Source organism: Egretta garzetta, unplaced genomic scaffold, assembly GCF_000687185.1.
Source record: "Egretta garzetta isolate BGI_Z169 unplaced genomic scaffold, ASM68718v1 scaffold287, whole genome shotgun sequence".
NCBI classification, from domain to species: Eukaryota; Metazoa; Chordata; class Aves; order Pelecaniformes; family Ardeidae; genus Egretta; species Egretta garzetta.
This window is the reverse complement of record NW_009260435.1, coordinates 6,392,696-6,417,118: the sequence shown is the minus strand read 5'-3', so window position 1 is coordinate 6,417,118 and position 24,423 is coordinate 6,392,696. Positions and strand designations below refer to the sequence as shown.

The 24,423-nt window shown below is 37.6% G+C and overlaps 1 protein-coding gene across 1 annotated transcript in view; it reads right to left on the bottom strand.

Moving 5' to 3' along the window:
• TRPM1 (transient receptor potential cation channel subfamily M member 1) overlaps nucleotides 1-24,423 on the bottom strand; it is a 132,231-nt gene that overhangs the window by 9,201 nt on the left and 98,607 nt on the right. The window contains exons 9-23 of the mRNA XM_009643825.2: nucleotides 22,737-22,809; nucleotides 21,796-21,896; nucleotides 18,866-19,039; nucleotides 17,681-17,815; nucleotides 16,737-16,787; nucleotides 15,115-15,255; nucleotides 13,805-13,834; nucleotides 11,054-11,343; nucleotides 10,293-10,521; nucleotides 8,752-8,874; nucleotides 8,280-8,411; nucleotides 6,099-6,227; nucleotides 4,567-4,818; nucleotides 3,703-3,877; nucleotides 389-409 (exon numbers count right to left, since the gene is read on the bottom strand). Of these exons, the coding sequence (XP_009642120.1) occupies nucleotides 389-409; nucleotides 3,703-3,877; nucleotides 4,567-4,818; nucleotides 6,099-6,227; nucleotides 8,280-8,411; nucleotides 8,752-8,874; nucleotides 10,293-10,521; nucleotides 11,054-11,343; nucleotides 13,805-13,834; nucleotides 15,115-15,255; nucleotides 16,737-16,787; nucleotides 17,681-17,815; nucleotides 18,866-19,039; nucleotides 21,796-21,896; nucleotides 22,737-22,809 (2,056 nt within the window). The remainder of the gene's footprint in view (nucleotides 1-388; nucleotides 410-3,702; nucleotides 3,878-4,566; nucleotides 4,819-6,098; nucleotides 6,228-8,279; nucleotides 8,412-8,751; nucleotides 8,875-10,292; nucleotides 10,522-11,053; nucleotides 11,344-13,804; nucleotides 13,835-15,114; nucleotides 15,256-16,736; nucleotides 16,788-17,680; nucleotides 17,816-18,865; nucleotides 19,040-21,795; nucleotides 21,897-22,736; nucleotides 22,810-24,423) is intronic.

The window sequence follows — 24,423 nt, the reverse complement described above, 5'->3', positions numbered from 1 at the left end:
GAAGGTCAAGTGAATCATATTATTCACATGGACCGATAAAAGTACTGCCAAAGAAACACTAACACTGTATCTGGGTAATCAAAGGGAATTAGTTACACTGTGACACCCATGCATCATAATTTATAAAATGGGTTATTTTACTGTCAGTGAACTAGAAACAAATCATAGCAACCACATAAGCTCAATTAAAACTTCTGATCTGCAATCTGAATGAAAATAAAATATTTTTCCTCTGCTTCTTTTCAAATGAAACTATTACAGGAGAAAAACAAGATTCACACCTGAGTATTGGATGAGCCCTATAATTAAAATGTCAGTATCTAGTGAAGAAAAAGATTAGTGAACATATTCAGCTAAATGAGATAATCAGCTCTCCACAGAGACTTACGATTAATTTCCATGGCATAGACTGAACAGCATTCCAAAGGAACAGAATTGAAAAGGAGGCAGGGAGAGAAAGAAAGAAAACAATAGAATAATATCGGGAAAAAAAACCCAAACAAAAAAGATGATTGAAAATAGTTTTGCCACTAAGAAAAGATAAGCAACTCAAATGTCAGAACAGTAGAGACATATGCTTAGAAACAATGTCTTTGTTAACAACGCACTGCATTCTCTAATTTCCTTTTCATGTTGTTTTCCCCAAATGCTACACATGGCAGCGAATTCATGATAATAATAAATCACAAAATGCTTCTGGCAGATGATCTTTAAACATACATGATATTTCAGGAAAGTAAACAAAATTGGCGGTCACCATGAACATGAAACAACTCAAAATTATCACACAAAATCATTCTTTTAGCTCTTACGGAAACATTTCCTCCTCCCCCCCCCCTTTTTTTTTTTTCAAAACCACCCTGGCTTTGAGCCTGCCAGCTGTTTCTATTGAATAGTTATGTTTATTTTAATAGTCATGATACTGATATTATTACAGTGTACAACATCATTAAAGCCCATTTTGACTACCAGTATGGATACTTGCTTGCCGATCCCTAAATGGTGATTGTAAGAAAAATCACGGTATTGAAAGAAACTCAGCCAGGCTTCTGTACTGTTTAAGAATATGTTGCTGTTGAGTGCTAGATGCCACTAGGTTCTTGCTCGTAGACATCTTCTAAATGGACTGAACCAGAGACGAGTATCCTGGATTGCATTAGGAAAAGTGTTACCAGCAAGCTAAGGGAGGTAATTATTCGCCTCTACTCAAACCACATCTGGACTTGTGTGTCTAGTTCTGGGCTCCCCCATAGAAATCAGACACGGACATACTGGAAAGACTCCAGTAAAGGGCCAAAAAGATTATTAAAGTGACTGGACCATCTGACAAGCGAGGCAAGCTGAGAGAGATGGGAAAATTTAGCCTGGAGAAAAGAAGGGTCAAGGGATGTCTTAGTAATGTTATAAATACTTGATGGTGGGTGGGAGTAAAGAAGACAGAGCCACTTTGAGAAGAGGCAATGGGCAAAGACAGAAGTATGGGAAATTCCATTTAAGCCAGGTTGTTCAGAGAGTTCACACAGTCTTCATCTTTCAAGATATTAAAAACCTGACTGGACAGTCCCTGAGCAACCTGCTCTAATTTACCCTGCTTTGATCAGGGAAGTTCGACTAGGTGATCTCTGCAAAGGTGCCTTCCAACCTCAGCAATTCTGTGATTTGTGAACTTCATCTTTAGGTGGCATCCTATCCTGAGTGAAGCTATTGACAAAAGTCCAACTACCTTCTTTCAGATGGAAAATTTGATGTAATACTTTTCCCATAAATTGTTTACACTCGTGGGCCTTGGCAAAACTACCTGTAAGCACTTGACACAGAGTCAGGTTAGAATGCCCAATCACTCCCCAATGACTTCTGAGGTTGCTTTTGCAGAGTGTTTACAGAGACCCATGGAAAATTCAGAGTGAAAATTTCTTATTGAAAGCAAAAAGATCTTCAGAAGTCAGTCCATAGACTTCTAGATATAAGAAATTTACAGAATAATTGTAATGCAGTTTAGTTATACCAGTAGAACTCATTGCGTAGCCACTTTTATTTCAGTATTAAAACAACAACAAACCCACACATCTCCAAGTTAGCTTATTTTTAAGCTACCGATGCAGCAAAGCTTCTGACCTGTGAAGGTTAGTGGAGCAAGTAGCTGGACTGAATTTGTGTAACTGGAAAGCCCAAACTTTTTTCCCCAAAATTTTTTGCACTGCTGAAGAAAGATTTCTGATTCAAAATATGCTGAATATATAACTGAGAAACAACTGGAAGCATGAGAGAAGTTACACTGAAGAGCTCAGTATTGCTGGTAAGCTGTGAGTTTTGATTTATAAAGAAATCAAATTGTCTACTTTAGCAAACATTGTTTGTTTGAAGTGAAGTAGGATTTGAATACACATTATGAGCAAGCCACAAAGGTAAGGGATACCCTTGTTACAGTCTATTCCTCCTCATGGGGGAATTAACCCACTTGAGAGATCCTGAGCTTACACTGGCTCACAGGTGCACTTAAACTGCAGTATCAGACAATAAAATGACTGGCTTGCCCTTTTATGTGTCAAGAGTAATTTACTGTATCATAAATTACACGAATGAGACAAGCATTTGTAAGGAAAACAAAGATGATATGATCTTTGCAACAGTGTACACTGTTCAGAAACAAACTAATGACATTTTATTCCTTTCTAAGCAATTAAAGTACACTTTAATGACATTTGGTATAAAAGTTTCTCATGATGATGGATCTTTATAGTTTTTTAACTTAGACCTCATAGTTTCTTCAGCCTTCCGTCCACTTCACTACTTGTCAATATATGCAGATGGTTGAAATAACACATACACAATGCTGAAATACCAGCTTATATTATTTCAGATAAAGTGCAAACTATGTGATACACACTAGAGGAGGCCAGCTGCATGTTTGACTGTCTGTACAAATTTCAAATATTAACACAAAGCTAGCAGTAACATGACAGTTTCCATCTCCTCTAAAATACTGACTTTTTTTTTTAAACTGTGCAGCTTGTAAGTGAAAGGCTATTTCCACATATATAAGAAAGATATATATATATATTAGAAATAAATATATATATAACACATATATATTATTCTTATATAAGAAAGGCTATTTCCACACCCAAAGCTAATCAAGCAGAGTTTTCCTTTTTTGTACTGTTTTTCCACAGGTGTAGAAAAGAACATCATGAGTGATTGATGAGATGGAAACATTTCTGGAAAGTAGACAGATGTATCAATGGGAGTAAAAACATTAGCTCATTGCCTGTGCTATGAGTTGCAGATGAAAGTATATGTGTATTTTCATTTCCTCTGCAAGGTATTTATTTTTTTCTTCTTCTTCTGGAACTGACTATTAGTAAAACATTGGTTCAAAAGAACGTATCAGAATGATCTCTGTTGATCCCTGCAAGTAAACAGAACACTTAATACTGTTATACTCTTGGACAGAAGAGTATTCCAGACAATATCACTCTCGGTGTTAACTGAATTTGAATATAAACCGAGAGGCAGGGCATGCGGGTGGGGAACAGAAAATTGTTCAGTCTCTGGAGTCTGTCACAAGAAAACAAAAACAACAACAACAATATAACCATAAAGACAAAACACTACATCCAAATTAAAAACAATCATTAATTTGGATCTGATCATCTGCCTCAGAAACAGGAAACAGACTCTTACTATGAATTCTACTCTTACGGTCTATCTGGTCTGCGAACACCTCTCCATAGATCATCCAGTAGGGCATATAGAAAATGTTGCGAGCTAGTCTCCAAGAAGGCTCCTCATCTGGGTGCAGGATAGCTTGCCGGGCTACTCCAAAACTCATCAGAACCACAAGCATGATGACCACAAAGTAGAGCATGTCAATCATCTGCACAGAGAGATACAGAGGCTCTTATCGTCACCAGGTAGCACAGTAGCACCAGCATGTCTGTTTGCCAGCATGCACCAAAGTAAGCAGGAAAGTATGAAGAGAACAAACACATTCCCCTCGATAATTTTCTTGGTATCATTCTTTGATTTTAACTACTGCTCATCAATTTAGCATACATAAAAATGCAGTAAAAAAAAAAACAGTAAAAAACCTGTCATTTAAAGGAATACTAGATTTATATTTAAAAGGATTTAAAATACTAAAATCTTTGCTATCCCTATTCTCTTTTGCCTCAAATGCACTATGCTGTGCTTTCAGCACAGACCTCTTCTGTGGTTGCAAAAAGATGATATAATCATTGCTGTATCATCTCCTGTCCACAACTGATGGTTTTGTGGATGATCCCCGTGTATCAGCAATCTGTTATTGCTATGGCTTTGGGAGGCAGAAGGCAGGCAAAGTGAATGAGTTTCCACTGACTGGTAAAAAATACCCCAAACCCTCTCAAATCAAGCAGTTATTAGCAAGAGTACCACATCTCGTGTGTGTGTGAAATACATGTAGCACATTTTTCACAGCTTTATTCAGAGTCCTACTCAGATGGACAACCTTTTTTAAAATCAGAACCGAATTTAGTTTCCCATGAAGTTCTGAAATACATAATTTACAGCAATTTAGGCACTAACCATCTTTCCAATCATCATGACGTAAGGTCCGAGATATTTGTTCACACCAAAAATATCTAGTACTCTAATGTACCAGAAAATGATATCTACACAGTAAATCACTCTTCCATAACCCATGTAAGGCTGGTTCTGTAGGCGAAGAATTGCTCCTATTATAAATACTGAAATAGCCACCAGGTCAGTGATATTCCAGTATTCCTGGAGCCAAACTTTCACTTTTTGGCTCAGCTTGCCAGGCTCCGACATCAGAATCTGAAATAAAAAATAAAAAACAACAAAGAAATTGTTAGGAAAAACTCCAAGTTACATTTTTGAAGTAATGGTCATGAAAAAGACCAATCTTGTCACATTCAATAGATGTCTGAGACTCCCTCTGCTGCCAGCAAAATTTGTCTCAAGCAGCAATCTTTTTAGTAACTAGCAGGCAAAATTTCCTTTTCATAGAAACACAGAATGGTTTGTGTTGGAAGGAACCTATAAAGACCATCTAGTCCAACTGTCCACCATGGGCAGAGACATCTTTCACTAGATCAGGTTGCTCAAAGCCCTGTCGAACCTGACCTTGAATATTTTCAGGGAAGGGTCAGCTTCTCTGGACAACGTGTTCCAGTGCCTCACCACCCTCATCATAAAAAATTTCTTCCATATGTCCAATTGAAACCTAACTTCTTTCAGTTTAAAACAGTTGCCCCTTGTCCTGTCACTACAAGCCTTGGTAAAAAGTCTCTCTGTCTTTCTTATAAGCCCCCTTTACATATTGAAAGGCTGCAGTAAAGTCTCCCCAGAGCCTTCTCTTTTCCAGGCTGAAAAACCTCAACTCTCAGCCTTTCTTCATGGCAGAGCTATTTCAGCCCTCTGATCATTTCTGTGGACCTCCTCTGGACCCCCGTTTCATCTTTTTGGCTTTAATAAGCCTTTTTTTTGTTGTAGGTTTTAATCAATAACATTTAAACTAGGACATCTGTCTTACTGACTTGGCATCCATATTTATCTACAAATACTGTTAGTATGAGATGTGGGAATTGTGAGTCAGAGAAGGATAGGATAAGTGCAAACCACACTACAGCATGTGAATACAGTAGAAATTTTTATACTGTCTTCCTCATACAAAAGTCATGAGACCAGTCAGATAGTACTCCTGGCTAATTCCCCAAAACACCTCTCTGCCTGCAGTTCTCATCAAGGACTGCATCAGTAATAAAAAATACAGTACCTACTGAGATTTCCTTCACACGTTATGGCTCTGCCCTTCCTTGGAAATACTCATAGGAGAATGACAGCATTCATTTTGATTACTGACCTCAGGGAATTTTTGCCTGACCTTTTTGCCCAATAAGAGAAGGTTTTAATGTATGGGAATGGGTTGCAAATAAAATTTTCTCCAGTGATGGGCATTTTGAGACTCTGTGGATATGCGAATCTTCTCTCTCATATATGGCTTCTCAATCCTCTCCACAAGTCCATGCCATTATTACCTCTAAGAGCGAGTTTCATTTTAAGGATTATGAGATGTTCGTATGATCAGATTTTACCTCTCTTACTTTCTCTAAAGCCAACGTCACAATGTAGGAGATGACAATCCATTCCTGGACTGATGGCCACCGTTCCATCCGCACCAAGATAATATAATTAAACAGCATCAAGTAACCGAGGTATGATATCTTAAAAAAACAAACAAACAAACAAACCCTTTATGAACTTTAGAAGATGGATCCCAGGATCCTTCCACAGTTAGGTAGTATTCAATTACTTGAGATTACTTCCCCACACAGAAAAAAATACTGGTCTCCACTAATTTCCATTAGGAAATTCTGGACTATTAGTATAAGTCAATAGAGCTATCACTCAGTTTTCTATAACTAGTGGTGTAAACGTCAGACTGGTGATGCTGGTGTCTCCATGCCACACAGCAGTCTTGGCTAAACAGAAAACTTCAGAGATCCTGGAATTCCAGAGTTAATAAACCAAAATAGATTCAATGGCTTTGCAGAAAAAAAAAAAAAAAAAAAAAAAAAAAAAAAAAGGGAAACAAAGTACTAATAAACCAAAAGATTTTCCAGGGAGAAAATGGAGTTTTCTAAAGAATGAGATATTCAATGTGAAATGTTTACCCACCATCTCAAAACAGATCTAAAGCAGAATGGGGAGACAGGGCTGTGAGCATCACCTGCCCAGAGGGGTAGGGGAAATAAAGAGCCACACAGCCCACTTGCATTTCTTTAACCTCTAATAATGTGGTTGAGACCATCTAGGCAGAATATACTCTTTAGTGAAGCCAGAGGCATACAGACTTCATATATCAGTCCCTATAACACCTCTTCCTATACTTGCTACTTAAACCCATCTGCGTGAACAGTAGGTTTGCAGATATTTTGGTTACTTTAAGTAGCCCCTAGTCTCAGGAGTGAGTTTCTTGCTGAAGCCTAATTCACAGTAAGAGCACAGAAGGCTGCATCACCATGTCAGAGAACAAACACCAAATAGAAGGCAGTAAAATCCTCTTAGCTGAGGGGCCTGCCTAATGAATGAAAGCAAAGCCTGCCCTAATTGTGAGTTTCATACAAACACATATGAACACATACTCTGAGGCTATGTGTGAAAGATTCAGGTGTTGGAAGACCTGCACAAGAAAAAGGATTTTCTTTTCTGAAGGAAGCAGGCCTGCTGCAATGCCCTTTCTATAGCTGCTATGCATACTGGCAACGGGCCTCTAGCAGCTGAAGGAATGATAGATGCTGTGGAACATATGATCCAGGCAGCTGAATTATCTCATTTGTTGAAAGAAGCAAAACAACAATTCCAAAGCACTCTAAATGAGGCCCTTTGTGCCTGGGGCTTTTTTAATCTACTAAGATGTAATTTCTTTACATTGTGAAACTATGTTGAATACTTTTCTCTGAAATTAAATAGAAATTTTGCTTTCAAATTATTAATACAGGCAGCAGAAAGGGATCCGTATAGTGTTTTGTGATTACAACGTACTAAAACTAAAAATCTACATAATATTATGACATACTAGGTATCAGAAGTCCTAACTTTGAATAAAAAAAAAAGCAGTATGCTTTTTACAGGGCACACGCAAAATTTATGAACAGTAGCACGAATACTTCTTCTGTTTTATTAATACAGAGTTTAGCACCAGATAATTCTTGATGCAGCAGAGAGAAAAATCAGATGCTTATCAAAAATAAATCTTTTAGTTTAGAATGTTTTTAATTATTTAAATAAGAGAAAAGTACCTATTAAGTCTTAGCAGACTGGGATCTGTGCTTCCATCTAGGTTGCACTCATCTGAGCCTAACTGTCAAAAAAGCAAATGGCAAGCACTCATACTATGGCATTATTTCTTGGGTCCTAAAGTATATTTCAATGCAGAACAGAAGCCAGGGCCTTTAGAAAGCAAGAGAATCCAGCCTAGTTTGGACTGAGTGACTGGATTGTGGAGCTTGCACTGAGTTTGGCATATGACTAGCCAGACAGGGCCTCCTTCAAAGCACGTAGGAGCTTTAGATGCTGACAGCATAAGCTTCAGTTATTCATTCTGTTTCGTTGTCTATGCATTTTTCTCTGAATAAAGGGAGTGCTTTACTCATCAAATTCCATGAAAGTCAGTACTATTTATTTATTACTTGGTTATTATTTTACATTGGAATCCTTTAAGTTTCACAGGTGTGAGAAAAATGATTGCTATCGGTTTAATCTTCATGACTTACTGTGTAGAACCAAAATTTGACAATAGGTGCATTATAGAATTCATAGATCTTTGTCCCAATTGGAAGGCTCTTTTGTTTTTTATTTCCATTCTCTTCATCTCCTTTTCGGGAGCCTGTATCCACATTTGCATCCTGGAAGATCAAAGTTGTCAGTTTTCATCAATACACAAAATAATACAAAAATAGTAGCTTTTCCTCAACTATAGCCCCAGCCAATTGTTAACTACATGATGCTTCCTCTGAGCCACAGACCGCTTTTTAAAAATATAAAAATACAAAATCCATAAATCTGTGCAACTACACAGATGATTTACATGCCCTAAGAATCCAGCCTATACACTCCCAAAAACTCTTCACTGATTTTTATCGCACACAGGCAGTTGAGATTTTAACCTGAGTCACCTATAGCATAATCAGAGAAAACTGAGCACTCTTGAGATATTAGAACCTCCTAATAATCACCATTACTGACCACATTTTCCTCCTCCTTTTCTCTGCCTTCCTCATTTTCTCTTGATGTCTGGTAAGAATAATCATCATAACTCCGAAACTCTAGGAAAAGGATGGTAGGAGGGAAGAGAATCCCCATTATAACCTGTACAACAAGAAAAAAAATCAACTCAGATGGCAATATTTAACTTTCATAACAAAGCAAATCACATAAACGGTATTTTCTTTTGTATAGTATTCAAGAAACTCTGCTATCCTCAAACCTACAAAAATGAGTAAGTAGTATTTATGAAGCATTGGCAATAAGGTTTTGTATGGAAAGATGGCACCCTAGAAGGCTTCCCATCTCCACAAATACACTGCAATTAAGAAATTGTGCTCCAGAATTAGAGTTGTGCAGAGAAATTCCATGGAACGGACACAATGGTGGTTGGAGGAGGGATCAGGTTTGTTACTGGAGTTTACAGTTATTTTAGTCACCTACTATAATTAGTTTTAATAGTTAAAAAACTTGTGAAAGGTAAAAGAAGTTTTGCAGATAGCACCGGGAGAGTTCTTTTACTATAAGAGATTGCCGAGACACAGAAAAACAAGCATGAGTTGCTATTAAGAAAGGAAGTCACTAACCAGATTTAGAGAGCACCATGATGCAATTTGAAAGGCAAGACACTTGCCTGAAGATTTTTAACAGGGAGACATGGGAAAGTGGAAATAAATTGAGAATGACAGAGAGAGAGCAATGTGTATGTCCACAAGCTTGGGAGTATGACCTGGGAAGACAGGCATGGCACTTTATCAGTTATGGGGGATTTAAGGAAATAAGGAGGTGAGACTGAAGGTGGCACCATCATGATGGACCTCCACATGGGTGACAGCAACTGCATCACAAAAAAAGGATTATATTCACATGAAAACTCACACAAGCAAACACTGTTCTGCTTCCTTAACATTGCCTCACTCATGTTTCTCTTTTGTGCCAGCCTCCTCACATTACTCATTTTTTGTAGATCCAACAATCGGGAAATAAAAAATCAGTAAGAGAGACCATATCATCAAACCACAGAAGAGGGAAATAAAAAAATCACATAATTTCACACAATGTAATTGCATGGATTTCACTCTTTTCAACACTGAGTCTCGACTCTGTGTCTTCTGGTACAACATTAAGTAATGTAAGAAGCATGTGTCCACGTCTGGTTCATTTTCTCTCTATTCCCATTGCGTGGACCCCTAATGGAGATCTTTTTGCTTGTATCCAACTAATTTTTAATCAAAGGTGTATGTTTTCAATGAACAGATCTCATCATTCATTGAAAGCCACAACTTCGTGCTCAGATTCCAATCATGCTAAGCCTTTTATGGATTTATATTTTCCTTTGTCATGGGGTAATGTTCCTTAGGTATCCTGAATCTGAAAACCAAAAAAAAATCAACTTTAGAACAGGTATGTTCTTAAAACATCTATAAATTAGTAAGCCAATTTGTTCTATGCATACACTGCATAAAAAGTAGTATTACCTGCAACAAACTATATTTTTGAAAACAACTGCAGAACAGAAATACCTTAAGGCCTGGGTTTTTCCGCATGCGTAGTCGCCCCATCCACATATCTGTTAAGAGCATCTGACTGCATGTGTGAGCAATGAAGTCCCTGTGTTTAGCTGCCACAGCCAATTTCAGGCAGGTAGAATTACTCCAGTTTTTCAGTTCGTAGGTCAGTAATTTCATGGCAATCTGCTCATCATGTTTATAGGACTGATCCAAGAGTTCAACAGCCAGCTGGCCAAAATCTCTAGAAAACGAAAGGTAAGTCCAGTGAAATTTGATTTAGAAATCAGCATTTGCTTGCATTTGGGGTTTTAATTCCATTCACAAGGGGGTCATGTTTTTCCACACACATGTACAATGACAAGAACAAAGGAGTCTAAAGCTTGATTTGGCACAGTCTATGAAAGGTCCAAAAAAATTTTTAGTGACCAGAGAGAATTAGCGTAGACCAAGAACACCTTAAGCCCAGATTATCATCAGATACCCCTTAAATTATGTGAGTAAATCCTGAAAATAACTGTGAAATAAAACTAGCTAGTTTTACAGAGAGAGAAGCTGAAGAAAGAATGTTTTCTCTCAGAAAAAAAACAAGTCTTGTCCTTGCTGGTGTTGCCTTCAGATTCTGAGTTGTTGACTGTTGATAGATCGGCTCCAAATGTCATTCTGTGAACCTACATTCTAGAAATCAATCGTATTTTACTAAAAGTAAAGCTTCTCAGAAGGTCAGACAACCCCCTATATCAAGTAGACATAAATTATTCTCTGCATCTACTAACTTTGAGTTGTTGTCCAGATCCTGAGAGATGTCGTCCACCAGCTCGCTCTCCGAAGACTCATGGGCCATAGACTTGTACAATTTACAGGCCACAAGTGCCTTGGCCATGGATTCCTCCCCTCGCTGCCAAAGGAAGAGTGCCATCTTTTGCCGTTTCATCAGCACGGCCCATACCATCAGTTCATGAAAGGGATACTGAAAGCGGCTGACTTCTGGGTCATCCACATCGATATCAATCTCTTCCTCCTTTTTCTTCTTCTTCTTCTTCCCTTTGGTGGGAGGCTCATCATCCTGGGAATAAAAGAAGAAAAAATGTTCTCATCAATTTTTAACAGCTTACCTGACAATGGCACCATGTACAACAAGTATTGAGAGGACATACTAATACTTAAAGTTCTAATTTGTTTTTGCTGCTTGCTATAATGAATGCCAATAGCAATAAAACTATGAAGAACATGTGACAGAGCATGCACTGGGCTAGCACACACAGCTTAATATTTTATTCAGAGAACCATTTCTTGCATACTTAATTACAAGGCACCCATCTTGCGTAAGTACAGTAGAACCCTATTGTACTGAAGGCATCACTTTACACTGCATTTGTAAGTAGATCTCTACCGCATGTTTAATTGCACAAGTTGATTTGCAATGTATTAATATTTAGTGATTTCCACTGCAGTGTCAATGGAGCTTTAACAAACCTGAATTCACTACGAACAGGCTCCAGTGTAATTTCTGATTTGGTAGGTCTGCATCTATTCCTGAAGAACAGTGCTGTATATCTTACAGATATCAAAGCAGTTTTCAGACTGACATGCAGGCTGAGAGAGTGGTAACATGCAAATGGAAAAGACAGGCAGATAATGTCCTTAAGAACAGCAAAATACTAAAGGGAGTGTTCACCTTTGAATAAGCAATCTCCTCTTATATATGCAGTGCAAATGGAAGGTGTAAGTATCCCATTTCTTAAAGGGATAGGGAGGATAGGCCATTACTACAGGAACCAACATGGAAGTAACTGAAGGGAAGTACTGACAATGAAGCAGGATCCTGAAGGGAGAAAAGCCATGATTGGGAAAATTAGGGTTTAAATAATGTAGGAAGAACATTGCATACATAGGTGTAGACAGAGCTCATCATCATTGTAGACCTTGATTCCAATCTCAGAAGTGGATTGCAAGTAAAAGCAATTACCATTCTACAAAATCAGTTTCTGTTCAAGCAAGCTCAGCATACTGCACTGGTTTTTGACAAAATATGAACTTAAAACCAAATTGAGGGTTGAGCCTCACACCCTGTGTTTCCAGAGATGACTCTTCAGCTCAACAATTACATATGTATTTCTCTTGCAGCAGTTTTAAGAACTGCAAGTGGTAACCTCTGTCTCTTACGGAAAATTCAGGGGTCATTAATTGCATGCCCATGAAGAAAGCATTGAGCATCTCTAAAGCACAGGACATAAAATCTCAAATGGAGGACCAAAAATTAGGTTCTCCCCACCCTAGGAAAATCAAATCAAAACAAAACCCTGGCTAAGAAAGACAAAGTGCTAAGGAGTCTAAACTTCCTGTTTTAGAGCTGCTAACACTGGAAATGAAAAAAACCCCAACAAACACTTGGAGTCGCATCAATTTACTGACCACTTCAGTCAAAGAAATGTTAATTTTTCTTTTCACCTATTCTTTCTCTTGGAAGATGGGAGTGAGCTACACCCACTGTCAAGTGGAGAGAACACTTCAGTTCGTGCCACGTAACATTTCTCAGTGAAAGAAATAGGAAAATCAAAATGTGCTTTTGGAGAAGCACTAAGCAACCTATGTGTGAGCGATGCTGATTAAAAAAGGCTGCAACTCTGAGGGGCTGAGCTTTTGGCCTTGAGCCATTAGAAAACAGGAAGCTGATCAGAGAGATTAAACATAACCTGGACTTTCTCTGCAGAGAAGAAAGCCACTTATGTGCTTGGGGAAATAGAGGCTTTTGTGTGGGGGTATAGTTCACATCAAATGTAAGACAAGCAACATGTCCACTCATACTGTGTTTGAATACTATTGCAGCATTAATAAAAGCATACTTCATAGAGAAATGTACCTAGCATCTTTGTATAAATGCTTTCCTGGTCTATATTAATACTTTTTTTCAGAAACAAAAGCAACTATCTCCAAAACAGAGGGAGCTCTTAGGCATCATCCCAGACTGGATTCTGGGATTCAGAATTCAATTCAGAATTTCTGCAGACACACAAGTAATTGAGGCAGGGGCTGGACCCAAGGTTCTGAAGTGGAGGACAGCATCTAACATGTCAGACCACCTGGTTTTTTCACTCCATTTAAATGTTTTCTCTATGATAACACCTCATTTGCACATAAATTGTTGCTTCATGGTTAAAGGGGATTTGACCCTAAGTAGCACTGCTGGATCACATTCTCTTTTCAATATCATCGATGTTCACATCTGAATGATTAAAACTACAATATGTTCCAACATGGAACATGTTACTACGTAATAGTGCTAAAAACTGCCTGAAGACTATTGAGCAAAGTTTTAAGCAGCTCTCAAGATCCTACCCATAAAAAAAAAATACATCAGAAGTATTTCGTAGGTTGTTTGCAAACTAGAAGATCCTGACTAGTTGAAATTTACTTTAAGCCACATTTAAAAAAGCTAAGAGCAAGTGAAAAAGCTAAGAGCAAGAGCAGAACTGTACCAAGAAATGCTCTGATAAAAACAGTATTTTACAATAAATCCAACTTACCTCCATCCCTAGTAGTTTAAGAGCTTTTGGCTGAATATTAAAAATAGAAAAGAAAATCAATTAGATGGGAGGGAAAATTCAAAGACCAAACAATACCAAGGAAAAACCCATTTTCATTTACAAATGTACAGTATTTATTATTACTTACTAGTCTAAGTAATTGTACCAATAATAGTACAATTAATTAATCTCCCTCTTAACTGGATTTGCAGGAAGGCAATAGGTTAGAAAATATTTTCAAACCTGTACACAAGTGAAATATTTTGGTTCAGATGGAAGAGTTAAATGAATCATTCAATAATATACTGCTTTGAAAATTAAAATCACCACATGGTCACAAAAGCTCAAAAAATCCCAGTGCTCGTAAGCACACACAGAGTAAAGATACCTATAGGAAACAGTAAAAAATAGACCTTCAAACCTCTCACAATTTCCCATTAAAAAAAATCCCTCTGTTCTACAGCAAAATCTGGTTTACATTTTATGTAAAAGGTTTATTTGTTTGTCCCATCAGATAAGTACTATACTACATATGTACCACATATTGGCTGAGTATCGAATACTCAGGCTTTGAGTGGCCTTCTGACCATTTGCAGGGCTGGTTTCCTAGTGTGGGGCTTTCTGTAATTGGGCTAGGAAGCTTCACTTGACCTTCAAAAGCTGAACTAAGCAAATAAATAAGCTAATGAAGAAAATTATTCTATTTGCTTGGAACAGACTTTTTTAACAAAGCAAGGGCCATGCTTGATATTCTCAGGATTGGTACATGATTTTTTTATTTTTTCTTTTCTTTTTTTTTTTTTACTTTACTGAGATTGCAGTGGCTTCTGTGGGATAAGATTTATGCTCAGACCAGTTCTTTACAGCACTTACTGAACAGGGTTCATAGCTCTTTTGTATCAGACTAAACTCTCTGCCTTACCGAAGTTAAGGCTGCTGTTGGTTTTAATTACCTGATCAATAGGCCTGGTTTGACCAATACAGTTTACAGTTATAAAAGAGCTACAGCTTCAAGTAGGAATAAGTAAATATGCAAACACCACATTTAGAAATGCTTGGATTGTAAACTACTGAAATAGGAGGAAATTCACCTTTAGATCAATGTACTAACCACCTTTTGGATTCTCCCATTCTTTAACAGAGAGGTTTTACAGGTTCCTTATATAACTTCACTACCAAAGTTTCAACTTCAGTCTTGCAGGATTTCTTTAGAATTTAACATGCAGTGTTTCACAAAGACAAAGGAACAGAGTATTACTTATTTTTTACCATCAGCACAATGGCCACATTCCAAATGAACTCATTCTTACCCTCTTTGGTCCAAATAAATTATTATAAAGAGTCCGAAAACTTTTTCGAGTGTAGTTGCAGCGATAAGCTCCACCCATGAGATATTCAAGCACAAGACCAATATCTATTAGGCTGATATGATAATCTGGTGGAAGATTTCCCTACCAAAAAATTAAAAAACAACAAAATAAGGACTTAGGATAAGAAAACATAACATACATTAAATTGCCTGGCTAGACATATCATGTCATGTTTAGATCGGCAGACAGGTATTATTTACAGCCACTGGTTTCAGTGTCTGAATATTTGTACAAAATTAATTATAACTTATTCACATAATGAAATTTTTTTGGGGCCAGATTTTTTTGTTTGTTTTGTTGTTGGCAGTATTTATAGTTCAGGACAAATTTTTCTTTGATTTAATTGTACAATATGTCAATGTCCATACCGGCCTGAGCTGTTTGCGCAGGCTATATTGATGAAATTAAATAAATTTGTACTGATTATCATTAATCCAGTGTAAAAGCATGAATAAATTTCATGGTGAATATCAGGCATACTTTACATTTTATGGAAATTATATTTCATCATAATATTATCCACAGCGTTAAGACTACAATGTAAAACATGTTTTAGATTACTGCGCAGCCCAGAATCAAAGAAAAAGGCAGACTATTATTTCCACTGTTATGCTTAAAAACTGGATAGTGGTATTGACTCTACTAGAACCACGAGCTGAAAACTGTGCTTCATTATTCAAGCTACATCCTACAACAACTGATTCCACAGCACCACTGAGCAGTTGCTAGATGAAACAGCTATATCCTAAGCAAACAACATCACCTCCATGTTAACCCAACCGAATCCCCGAGACTGCCGCTGAATGAATGAGCCATGAAAATGCAATGAAAAGGAGAGACAGACAGAAAGCAGAATACAGAAGAGCATTAGTAACACTCAAAAAGACAAACACTGGATGAGAAAAGTGTTAAACTACGAAGCAGATCAATATGAAATATACATTAACCCAGCACTGTGTAATTCTCACATCTAAACCTCCCAGGAATAAACGGGATTTTTTCTTGCAAAAAGGAATACAATGACCCTATCCACATACAATGAATGAATTTACATGTAATGGAAACAAATGAGTAACAAATTTAGGACTTGCAGCACTGGGAAACAGAACAGATTTTCTCCCATGTAAAAGTAAGACTGATGAGGAGAAAAGTAATTAAAAAAACACACAAGGAAACAAACAAAAGGGAGCAAATTCTGTGCTTGCGCATGGGGCTTCCAGTTAACCTAACAGGATTTGCTTCCACTCCTCCTTTGACATGCTGCACTGGGAGCTTCTGGTAGAGAAGAAACAGTATCAACCTAAATCTCAAATGATGTATTACACCACTAGGATCTTAGTTTTCCTGTCCCTTGTTTTTAAATTACTAGCAGTGCAGTATAGCCACACCCAACTTAGACTGACACCACTGGTTTTCACAAGAAGTAATTTAACTTTCCTTTTCTCAACAGCTACCATCTAATTTAAAATGTCTTCTTTGCCCCATGCTATGCTTGCTTTTACTGTTGACTCACATGGTTAATGCATTCATGCAAATGTAATGCTACTGTTAGTTAAGCTTACCTTTTTCACATCTCTGACTAGCAAATGCAGCGTATTTGGTGGACCCAATCTCTGAAACAAAAATCATTGATGGTCCGTTAGAACTTCAATTCTTCAGTTTTTTTGCAAACACAAATGTAACTAGTGATCTGGTACTGTAAGCAGAACTTTAGGCAACCACGTACCATCACACTCTGCAGAGGTGAAAAGAAGGAGCTGGGCTACAACGACAAACACATTTCTGTCAATAGCTGTGTAATCCCTTTCTTATAACCCTTTATGCAGTGATCCAAGTGACAGCAGTTTGTGGTATTGTTTGAACTTGTACTTGCTGCAGGAGCCATAAAGGGACTGGAGGATTAGACTGAGGTTGTGTGTTGTATGAATGCTGCCACTTAAATGATGGGAAGAAAAACAGTCTAGAAATAGTTGAATAGTTATGTTCCTGATGAATTAGCTGTGGGTTGGGTTGAGGAGAATTTGAATAAAAGATCATGACATTCTACGATTTTGGGAAACACATTTTGCTTTGCTGGGCCACAAGGAAAAACAATACTCACGTCTGCAATGTACTAAGAATAAAAGTTGCTATGTAAGTACTTTGCCAAATTTACAGGCTTATTTTAATAATATTGAAGTATACATACATGAAAAGCAATTAGAATTAAACATAAATGACCACTACTGCTAGTATTACATTTTTACTACCTACATTAAGTGTTCTGAATGTGCATTTTAAATACATCACTATATTTACATAACAAACTGCAATAGCTTCTGAAAGCTGCTGTAGGCTTATTAGTAGCAATGGCTCCTTTACTGCTATTCAACATCTGTGTATTGTCAGGGTTCAGAGCTTTTTAGAAAAATAACCATATTTCAGAAGGAGAAGATGAAAAAGGCTGCCCCTGTTAAATACAGTAGCAAAGATATTATGGGGCATTTTATTATTTCTGCTCACTCACGGTATTATAAAGTTCTTCCAGTCGAGGAATAGTGAGGAAGTGCTGCATGTTCACTCCGTTCTCAATAAGGAGTTTCACAAAGTCCACTCGATCCAGAACCAGTGCATCCAGCATAGCCTGCTCCAGGGAATTCACCTGAATTGCAGAATGGAGAATGAGATCACATGAGCACAGAAGAGTTGGCTGGCCAATAACCACAAACATTTTCATTACTTAGGATATTCTCAAGTTCCCAAATATGTTGATTAATCTGTAAGTGAAAAGGAATTTAGAAAATGACATTTTACCTGTGTGCCAGTCAATACAAATGGTAGAGTTTTACCATGAGGTCTTGGGCGAGAGGAGAGCAGTGAAAGGAACCTTTAGCAAACAACTGTAGCTTTCAGTCATTTTGTTTAGTGTTTTTAACTAAACCAAGCATACCATGCTTGACACAGTATGTGAAAAGGAGATTTACTTGTTCAACATGACAGGAACAAGTTAAAATTTAAAAAAACCTCACTGTATATGTTTAAGAGGAGATTGACATAAGTTACCCTGATAACTTGCATATGTATCATCCACTCAAACTGCTACATCACAGAGAAAAGGGAACATAAAATGTTGAAAGACTCAAATAATTTGGGAAGAAGCACTTCCTCTTCCTTCACCAGCTTAGTTTTGCCTTTGATCAGGAAGCCTAATGGATCTTCTCTTAATATGGTCCAAGGGGTTAGAACACAGTAGGAGAGGGGAAAATCCCTTGAGCAGCAATCTCCTTGACACATGAACTTTTAATCCACACAACAGAACAATCTCACCTATTGCAACTGGAAAATGAAGCACTTTGAAATAGTGATGTTTAAACTGCCTTCACTGAATAAATAACATGTACAAGGAAGGATGATGATGTTCACTGGTGTTCTTACTTCCTTCTGACAAGTGCAGGAAAGAAGATGCAGCACTTAAGCATTGACTTGTACTGTTGTGATATGGCTGCACGTGGTGCACATGGAATGAGAGAGGATTTCCTGGCTCAAAGACTGAACAGCAGCCCTGCAGAATCTACTGTTGATCTTGTGAGAATGTGCAAATGAGCATTCTATAGAATGAAAATGTGTATTTTTCTTCTCTCTTTGTCCCCCCAGGATGAAAAAAAAAAAAAGAATTCTTCAACAGTTTTAATACAAATAACTTTCATCTCACCCAATTCAGGAGTTCAAGCTTTCTTGGGTCTGTTTCTTCTTCTGGCTCTTCTTTTCCTTTTCCTCCCTTTTTCTTCCCTTTTCCTTTCCCTCTGGCTGCTTTAGTCTGAGCTGCCGGAGATTTCTTTTCCTTCTCAGGAGCTGTACCATCAGGAGCTGTAAGGCTTCCTAAAGGCTGTATTTAATAATGCATTAGAAGTATTAGAAATCTAATTGATCATACAGTGACTATTTCATTGAATACACTCTTATTGGACTCACTCCCCAGTCACCACTTCTCACATGTAGTCAACTAAAAATTATAATTTCCTTAAGTATAAGGACCTTTTTGCATAGCTACAGCTTTACACTTTTTTAAAGCTGGTAATGTAGTCAATAACACTGAAAGTCAAAAGTAGTGAAGTAGGTAGACTGGAGGATTTATCTTACAAAAGAAAATCAGTGTGAGAGGACTGGGAAGAGACACTACTCAATTTTGTGACTGTCATGGTTTAATCCCAGCTGGCAACTAAGCCCCATGGAGCCACTCTCTCATTTCCCCCCGTGGGATGGGGAAGAGAATCAGAACAGTAAAAGTGAGAACACTCATGGGCTGAGATAAAGACAGTTTAATAGGTAAAGCAAGTGCCGCACACGCAAGCAAAGGAAAACAAGGCATTCATTCCCTACTTCCCATGGGCAGGCAGGTGTTCAGCCATCTCCAAGAAAGCAGGGCTCCATCACAGTGGAAGACAAATGCCATCACTCTGAACGGCCCCCCCTTCCTTCTTCTTCCCCCAGATTTATATGCTGAGCATGACGTCACATGGTGTGGGATATCCCTTGGGTCAGTTGGGGTCAGCTGTCCCAGCTGTTCCCCCTCCCAGCTTCTTGTGTCCCCCAGCCTACTCACTGGTGGGGTGGTGTGAGGAGCAGAAAAGGCCTTGACTCAGCAGGAACAGAAACATCCCTGTGTTAGCAACACGATCTTCAGCACAAATCCAAAACATAGCCCCATCCCAGATACTACGGAGAAAATTAACTCTACCTGAGCCTAAACCAGCACAGGGACACCTCCGTTTCTTTGCTCTCAGTGAAAGCAGTAGTTGTCAAAATAAATAGCAACAAGAAGGATAAGGAGCTGAACAGAAAGAGCTTAACAAGAATGCTGCATGATGCCAAATAGCACCCATACTGCAGAGGCAGAAAGGAGAAGAAAGAGAGCCACTAACTTGTTCATTTACATTCTGCAGACAGCATTTCTGTTAATACCTCTTCAGACACATTTACTCTTTGCAACATCCTTCCCCTTTCCAAACTCTCTACCAAGACAGGCAGGCACACATGCAAATATCTTGATGCTACTTGCCTGTGATTTGGAGGCTTACCCTGCTCCAGCTAATGCTTAGGTTACATAACCTCCATGAACATGTAAACTCGATTACAACTATCTGTGCTCTGCACAGAGAACTACAGAACCAAGCCTTTAAAAAGGCTTGTTTTATGTGGTTTTCTTAGTCTTAAAAAAATCTCCTCTGCCTAGCTACCATGAATCCATTCTTAAGTCTGGAAAAAACTGCAACTGCCAACTTGCAGCACAGGTTAGTCTGAAAGCAACCTTTATGAATTTGAAAGACAGTGAATCGCAACAGCTGATACTGTTTCCACAACTTGTTACAGAATGTGAGCATTACATAGGCCAAAGCAGTAACTGGCTTCAGTTGCTAGGTGGTACTTCTGGATCTAACCACAATAATATGGAGATCAGAACATTCCATCCAAATAAATGTTTTACAGTAATAAAAGTTCATCATCTTTAGGATGATTAAATCCCCTCTGTATAATAATTTTAATGAACCCTGAATATTGGAAACATCACATTACTGTAAGTGAAGGAATAAAACAGCATATGCAGCAACATTTGTTTAAATTTAATTATAAGGGCTTCCAAATGAAATAAATCTCACCATTATGTATAGCATGCACATTAATAGTGTTCCTTTGAGTGTGATTTTATTGCATAGTTTCAGGGAAGACAAGTAATTAAAAGAAAAAAATTCTTGCACTTCATTCTTACTGCCTCTTTTAGGCTGGTCTCCTCATGATGTTTTATAGTAATACAACACCAGGTGGTTCACATAGTAAAGCAAAAAGCATTGATACAGTGAGACATGAAGTGGCTTAAACAGAGGATTTTAGTTACACAGATGAACAAAGGTATTGTAACGTTTCACCATTGACTTTAACTAGTGCAGCATCAAACTCCAATGATTTGAGAAAGAAAATCCAATTTGAGGACCTAGAGCTTTACTGAAGATCTGCTGCTTAGTTAACTTGTCACAGCTCTGCCTGCCAGTGGCCTCTTTTCTGCAATGGTTTCTTCTGGTCATCAGGATTTTGCTCCATTAATCCAAATAGAGATTTTCACAGCTGTTAATGAAGTGAGCAACACAACTCCTTCTAAGCAGCTCCGTGAATTTCCTTGCCCCATACTTTAATAGGTAGCTGGGGACCCTGCCGACTGCTAGCACACGTCAATGACACAGACAGTCAGAAGCCTAGGCAATGCTAGTGCATCACAGAAGTTCACTGGGTGTGACCAGGCTGTTGTCCAGCTGTATGTAAGGCTTGTTTCCAATAAATCCTTTTTTTTTTTTTTTCCTTTCAAATCCCATAAGGAATCTTCATTTAAGGTTATTTTTCTTCTTGACATGAAATACATTTTCTTTCTTTCACACAGTTTAAATTATTCCTAGACATTTGCAAATAACAGTACAAGGAAATTTCAAAACAAATAGGTCATCCTTAAGTAATGAGATATCCTACATCAGTTCAGCATGAAACAGAATTCAATACTGTTTCTTCTGCCAACAAGATCCAAGGTGTGAATATTCCACCACCACTTAGTTTAAATTGTTAACAAACAATACAACTAGGAAAACTTTGTCTTACTGGCCAATGGTGTCCGAAGACAAAGATTTGGCTGCGTGCAATGTCTACACGATTCCAGGCCAAAGCCAAGCTGAGCTGGTCTGGAGCAGATGCATTGGTACCTAAAGAGAAACACACAGATGTTTAGTATTTCATGCATGATGAAACAAGATTGGACAACCTTCTGTAATTCGCTTCTCCAAGAACTAGAAAACAGCAATATCATACTACCGTTAGAATAGTTCTACCACAAAGCAGTGGATTCATCAAATCAATTTGATGTATCATCTTCCATTTAACCATATTCCTAATTTCAAAAGAATTAACCAGATTTTCTCCCTTTTTTTCCTTAAAGCTCCCAAATTGACTTTATATTCGGATGCTAAAGATGGACATTTAACTGTTCTAGGAAGACTCCTCCTCTCAGCTCCTCTGGCTGATGCTGTAGATATGAGTATAGTAATTCCTCTCTATTTCTTAGCTTTGCAGACTCCAGTGACCCCATATTGAGCCCATATCAACTACTACACACCTGCAGACAGAAAACAGTTGTTTCAGCAAACATAACAAACTCCAAATAAAATGGGACTGATCCTAAATTTTGCCTTAAGGCTTAAAGTACACAATCTGAGATCTGGAAAAATCCACAGTCTTTTTTATCTTCCCATTAACTTTATTAATGTATGCTACAACTGCAATGAAATGTGTGGAAATATCAGAAGTATAGCTGTTGCAGCATTCCCGTCCCAGGCTTTCAGGTGAGGAAAGCCACACAAAACTTTCAATCTAGATTTTATGCTTCAAGTGAATCTGAACCTTAAGCCAAGCATGTTCAGGTTACTTGTTAGAATTGAAGTGAATACATCAAAGACTTAAACATTAAGAGTGAGCCTCAGACAGTGTATAGGGCCATCTTCTTAGGATCAATTTGTGCATCCTTTCTAATTGCTTGCAAAACTCACCTTTGAGGAGAGCAGTTAAGATAGACATCTCAATGTCCTGTTGCCCTTCAGACCCCATGCGGAAGACAGTAATCTAAAGGATAGCATAAAACCAAACACACAAAATTGCAACACATAAAAGAGAGAGACTAAACATGTAGATAGAAGAAAGAGCAGAATGGTGAAGCTTTGTTATTTTCTAATAACTAATTTTTCAAAAACTACAGTTCCACTAAATTTTTCTTTGAAATTTAATTTTCACAAAAGTACTTAATTAAATTCTTTCAATAAAGTTATCCTAAAATATACCTGCATTGGTAAACATGACAAACTTCTTAAAAATTCTTCACCAAACCTATGAATTTTGAAAAGTGCTGACAAAACTGCCATGCCAAACTGATTGTTTTCTAACAGTTCTGTTACTTCACAGTAGTAATGGAAATGCCAGCTAAAAAATAGAGATCCTGGTTAACCGAGATAACTATCATAGCATTGATTTTACTGATGATAACCCTCATTTTTTTAGTTGGAGGTTATGCTACGTACTGACAACCAAAAAAGCAGAATCAACTAGTACAGAAAAGCAATTCTTTCTAGTCACATTTGCTTAGTTGAGTCCATTACAATTCACTGATTTTAAAAACAGTAATTTGTATAAAGCTTAGCCATTGAACTACATATTAAAAGATTAATAATTCAAAAGCAGAATAACCTAATAGTCTGTGTTAATTAAGTTAATAGTGAATGCAGACAAAAAATAATAAATTCTTCATTTTCCAAAAGCAACTCTTCACAGCAGATGCTGGCATTAAGTACTGGGAATAGCAATTTTCTCAACAGAATAGATTTTGAAGGTAAAGATACATGACATTAGAGGAGACAAGAACAAAAGAAAAAATTCTATTAATTAACAAGAAAGCAGACAAAATTACCAACAAATGCAAATGATAAGCCTGCTTAGGCTGCACGGTCAGTGTCTGAATTTGCTGAGTAAATCAGGCTTGCACTGATGCGCATTTTAAATTCAAAGCAATTTGACTAAGAGGGCTGTGGGCTCTCTTTTCTCAATCAATTATTCTAGGAAGGCTGACTCCCTTACAGTTAGTTTATCTTAGTCATGCTTATTACCATCTTGACTCCTGATGAAGGTGTATGTATGGAACTAATCTTGGCACCATACAAATGTAAATATATGAACAGTACATTTACATTACCCAGACAATCTAAAGACTTCACATTTTGAGCCCTTTTATATAATCAGCTGGGCATGCTAGTAACACTTCTGAATGCTTGTAAGAAAAAAGCATAGATGGGTGTCTATTTGATTGCAGTACAGAGCTGCATTACTAGAAAATAGAGCATTTGTCATATTTTGTTCCAAGTGGCATTTGCAGCTAGATTAATCCTTAGAGAATTTAATTCTGGCAAAGGTATTTAAATGTATGCTGCTAAAAATAATTCAAAATTGCATAATCTGGCTTTTATGAATCCAAGAACTAAGTAGTATCTAAATCTGATCAAAAATCAAGGAACAGAGATAAAACGAAAATGGACCTTCTCTTCTTGCAGAAATCCCTCCCACACTAAAGGGAATTCAGCATCAAACCTTAGAGAAAAAAACATTGGAGAGAATGGAGGAAGAAGGGAAACACAATTAGGAGAAGAGACTTCTATGATACTACATAGGGGGCAGAAAACTACTTGTTGG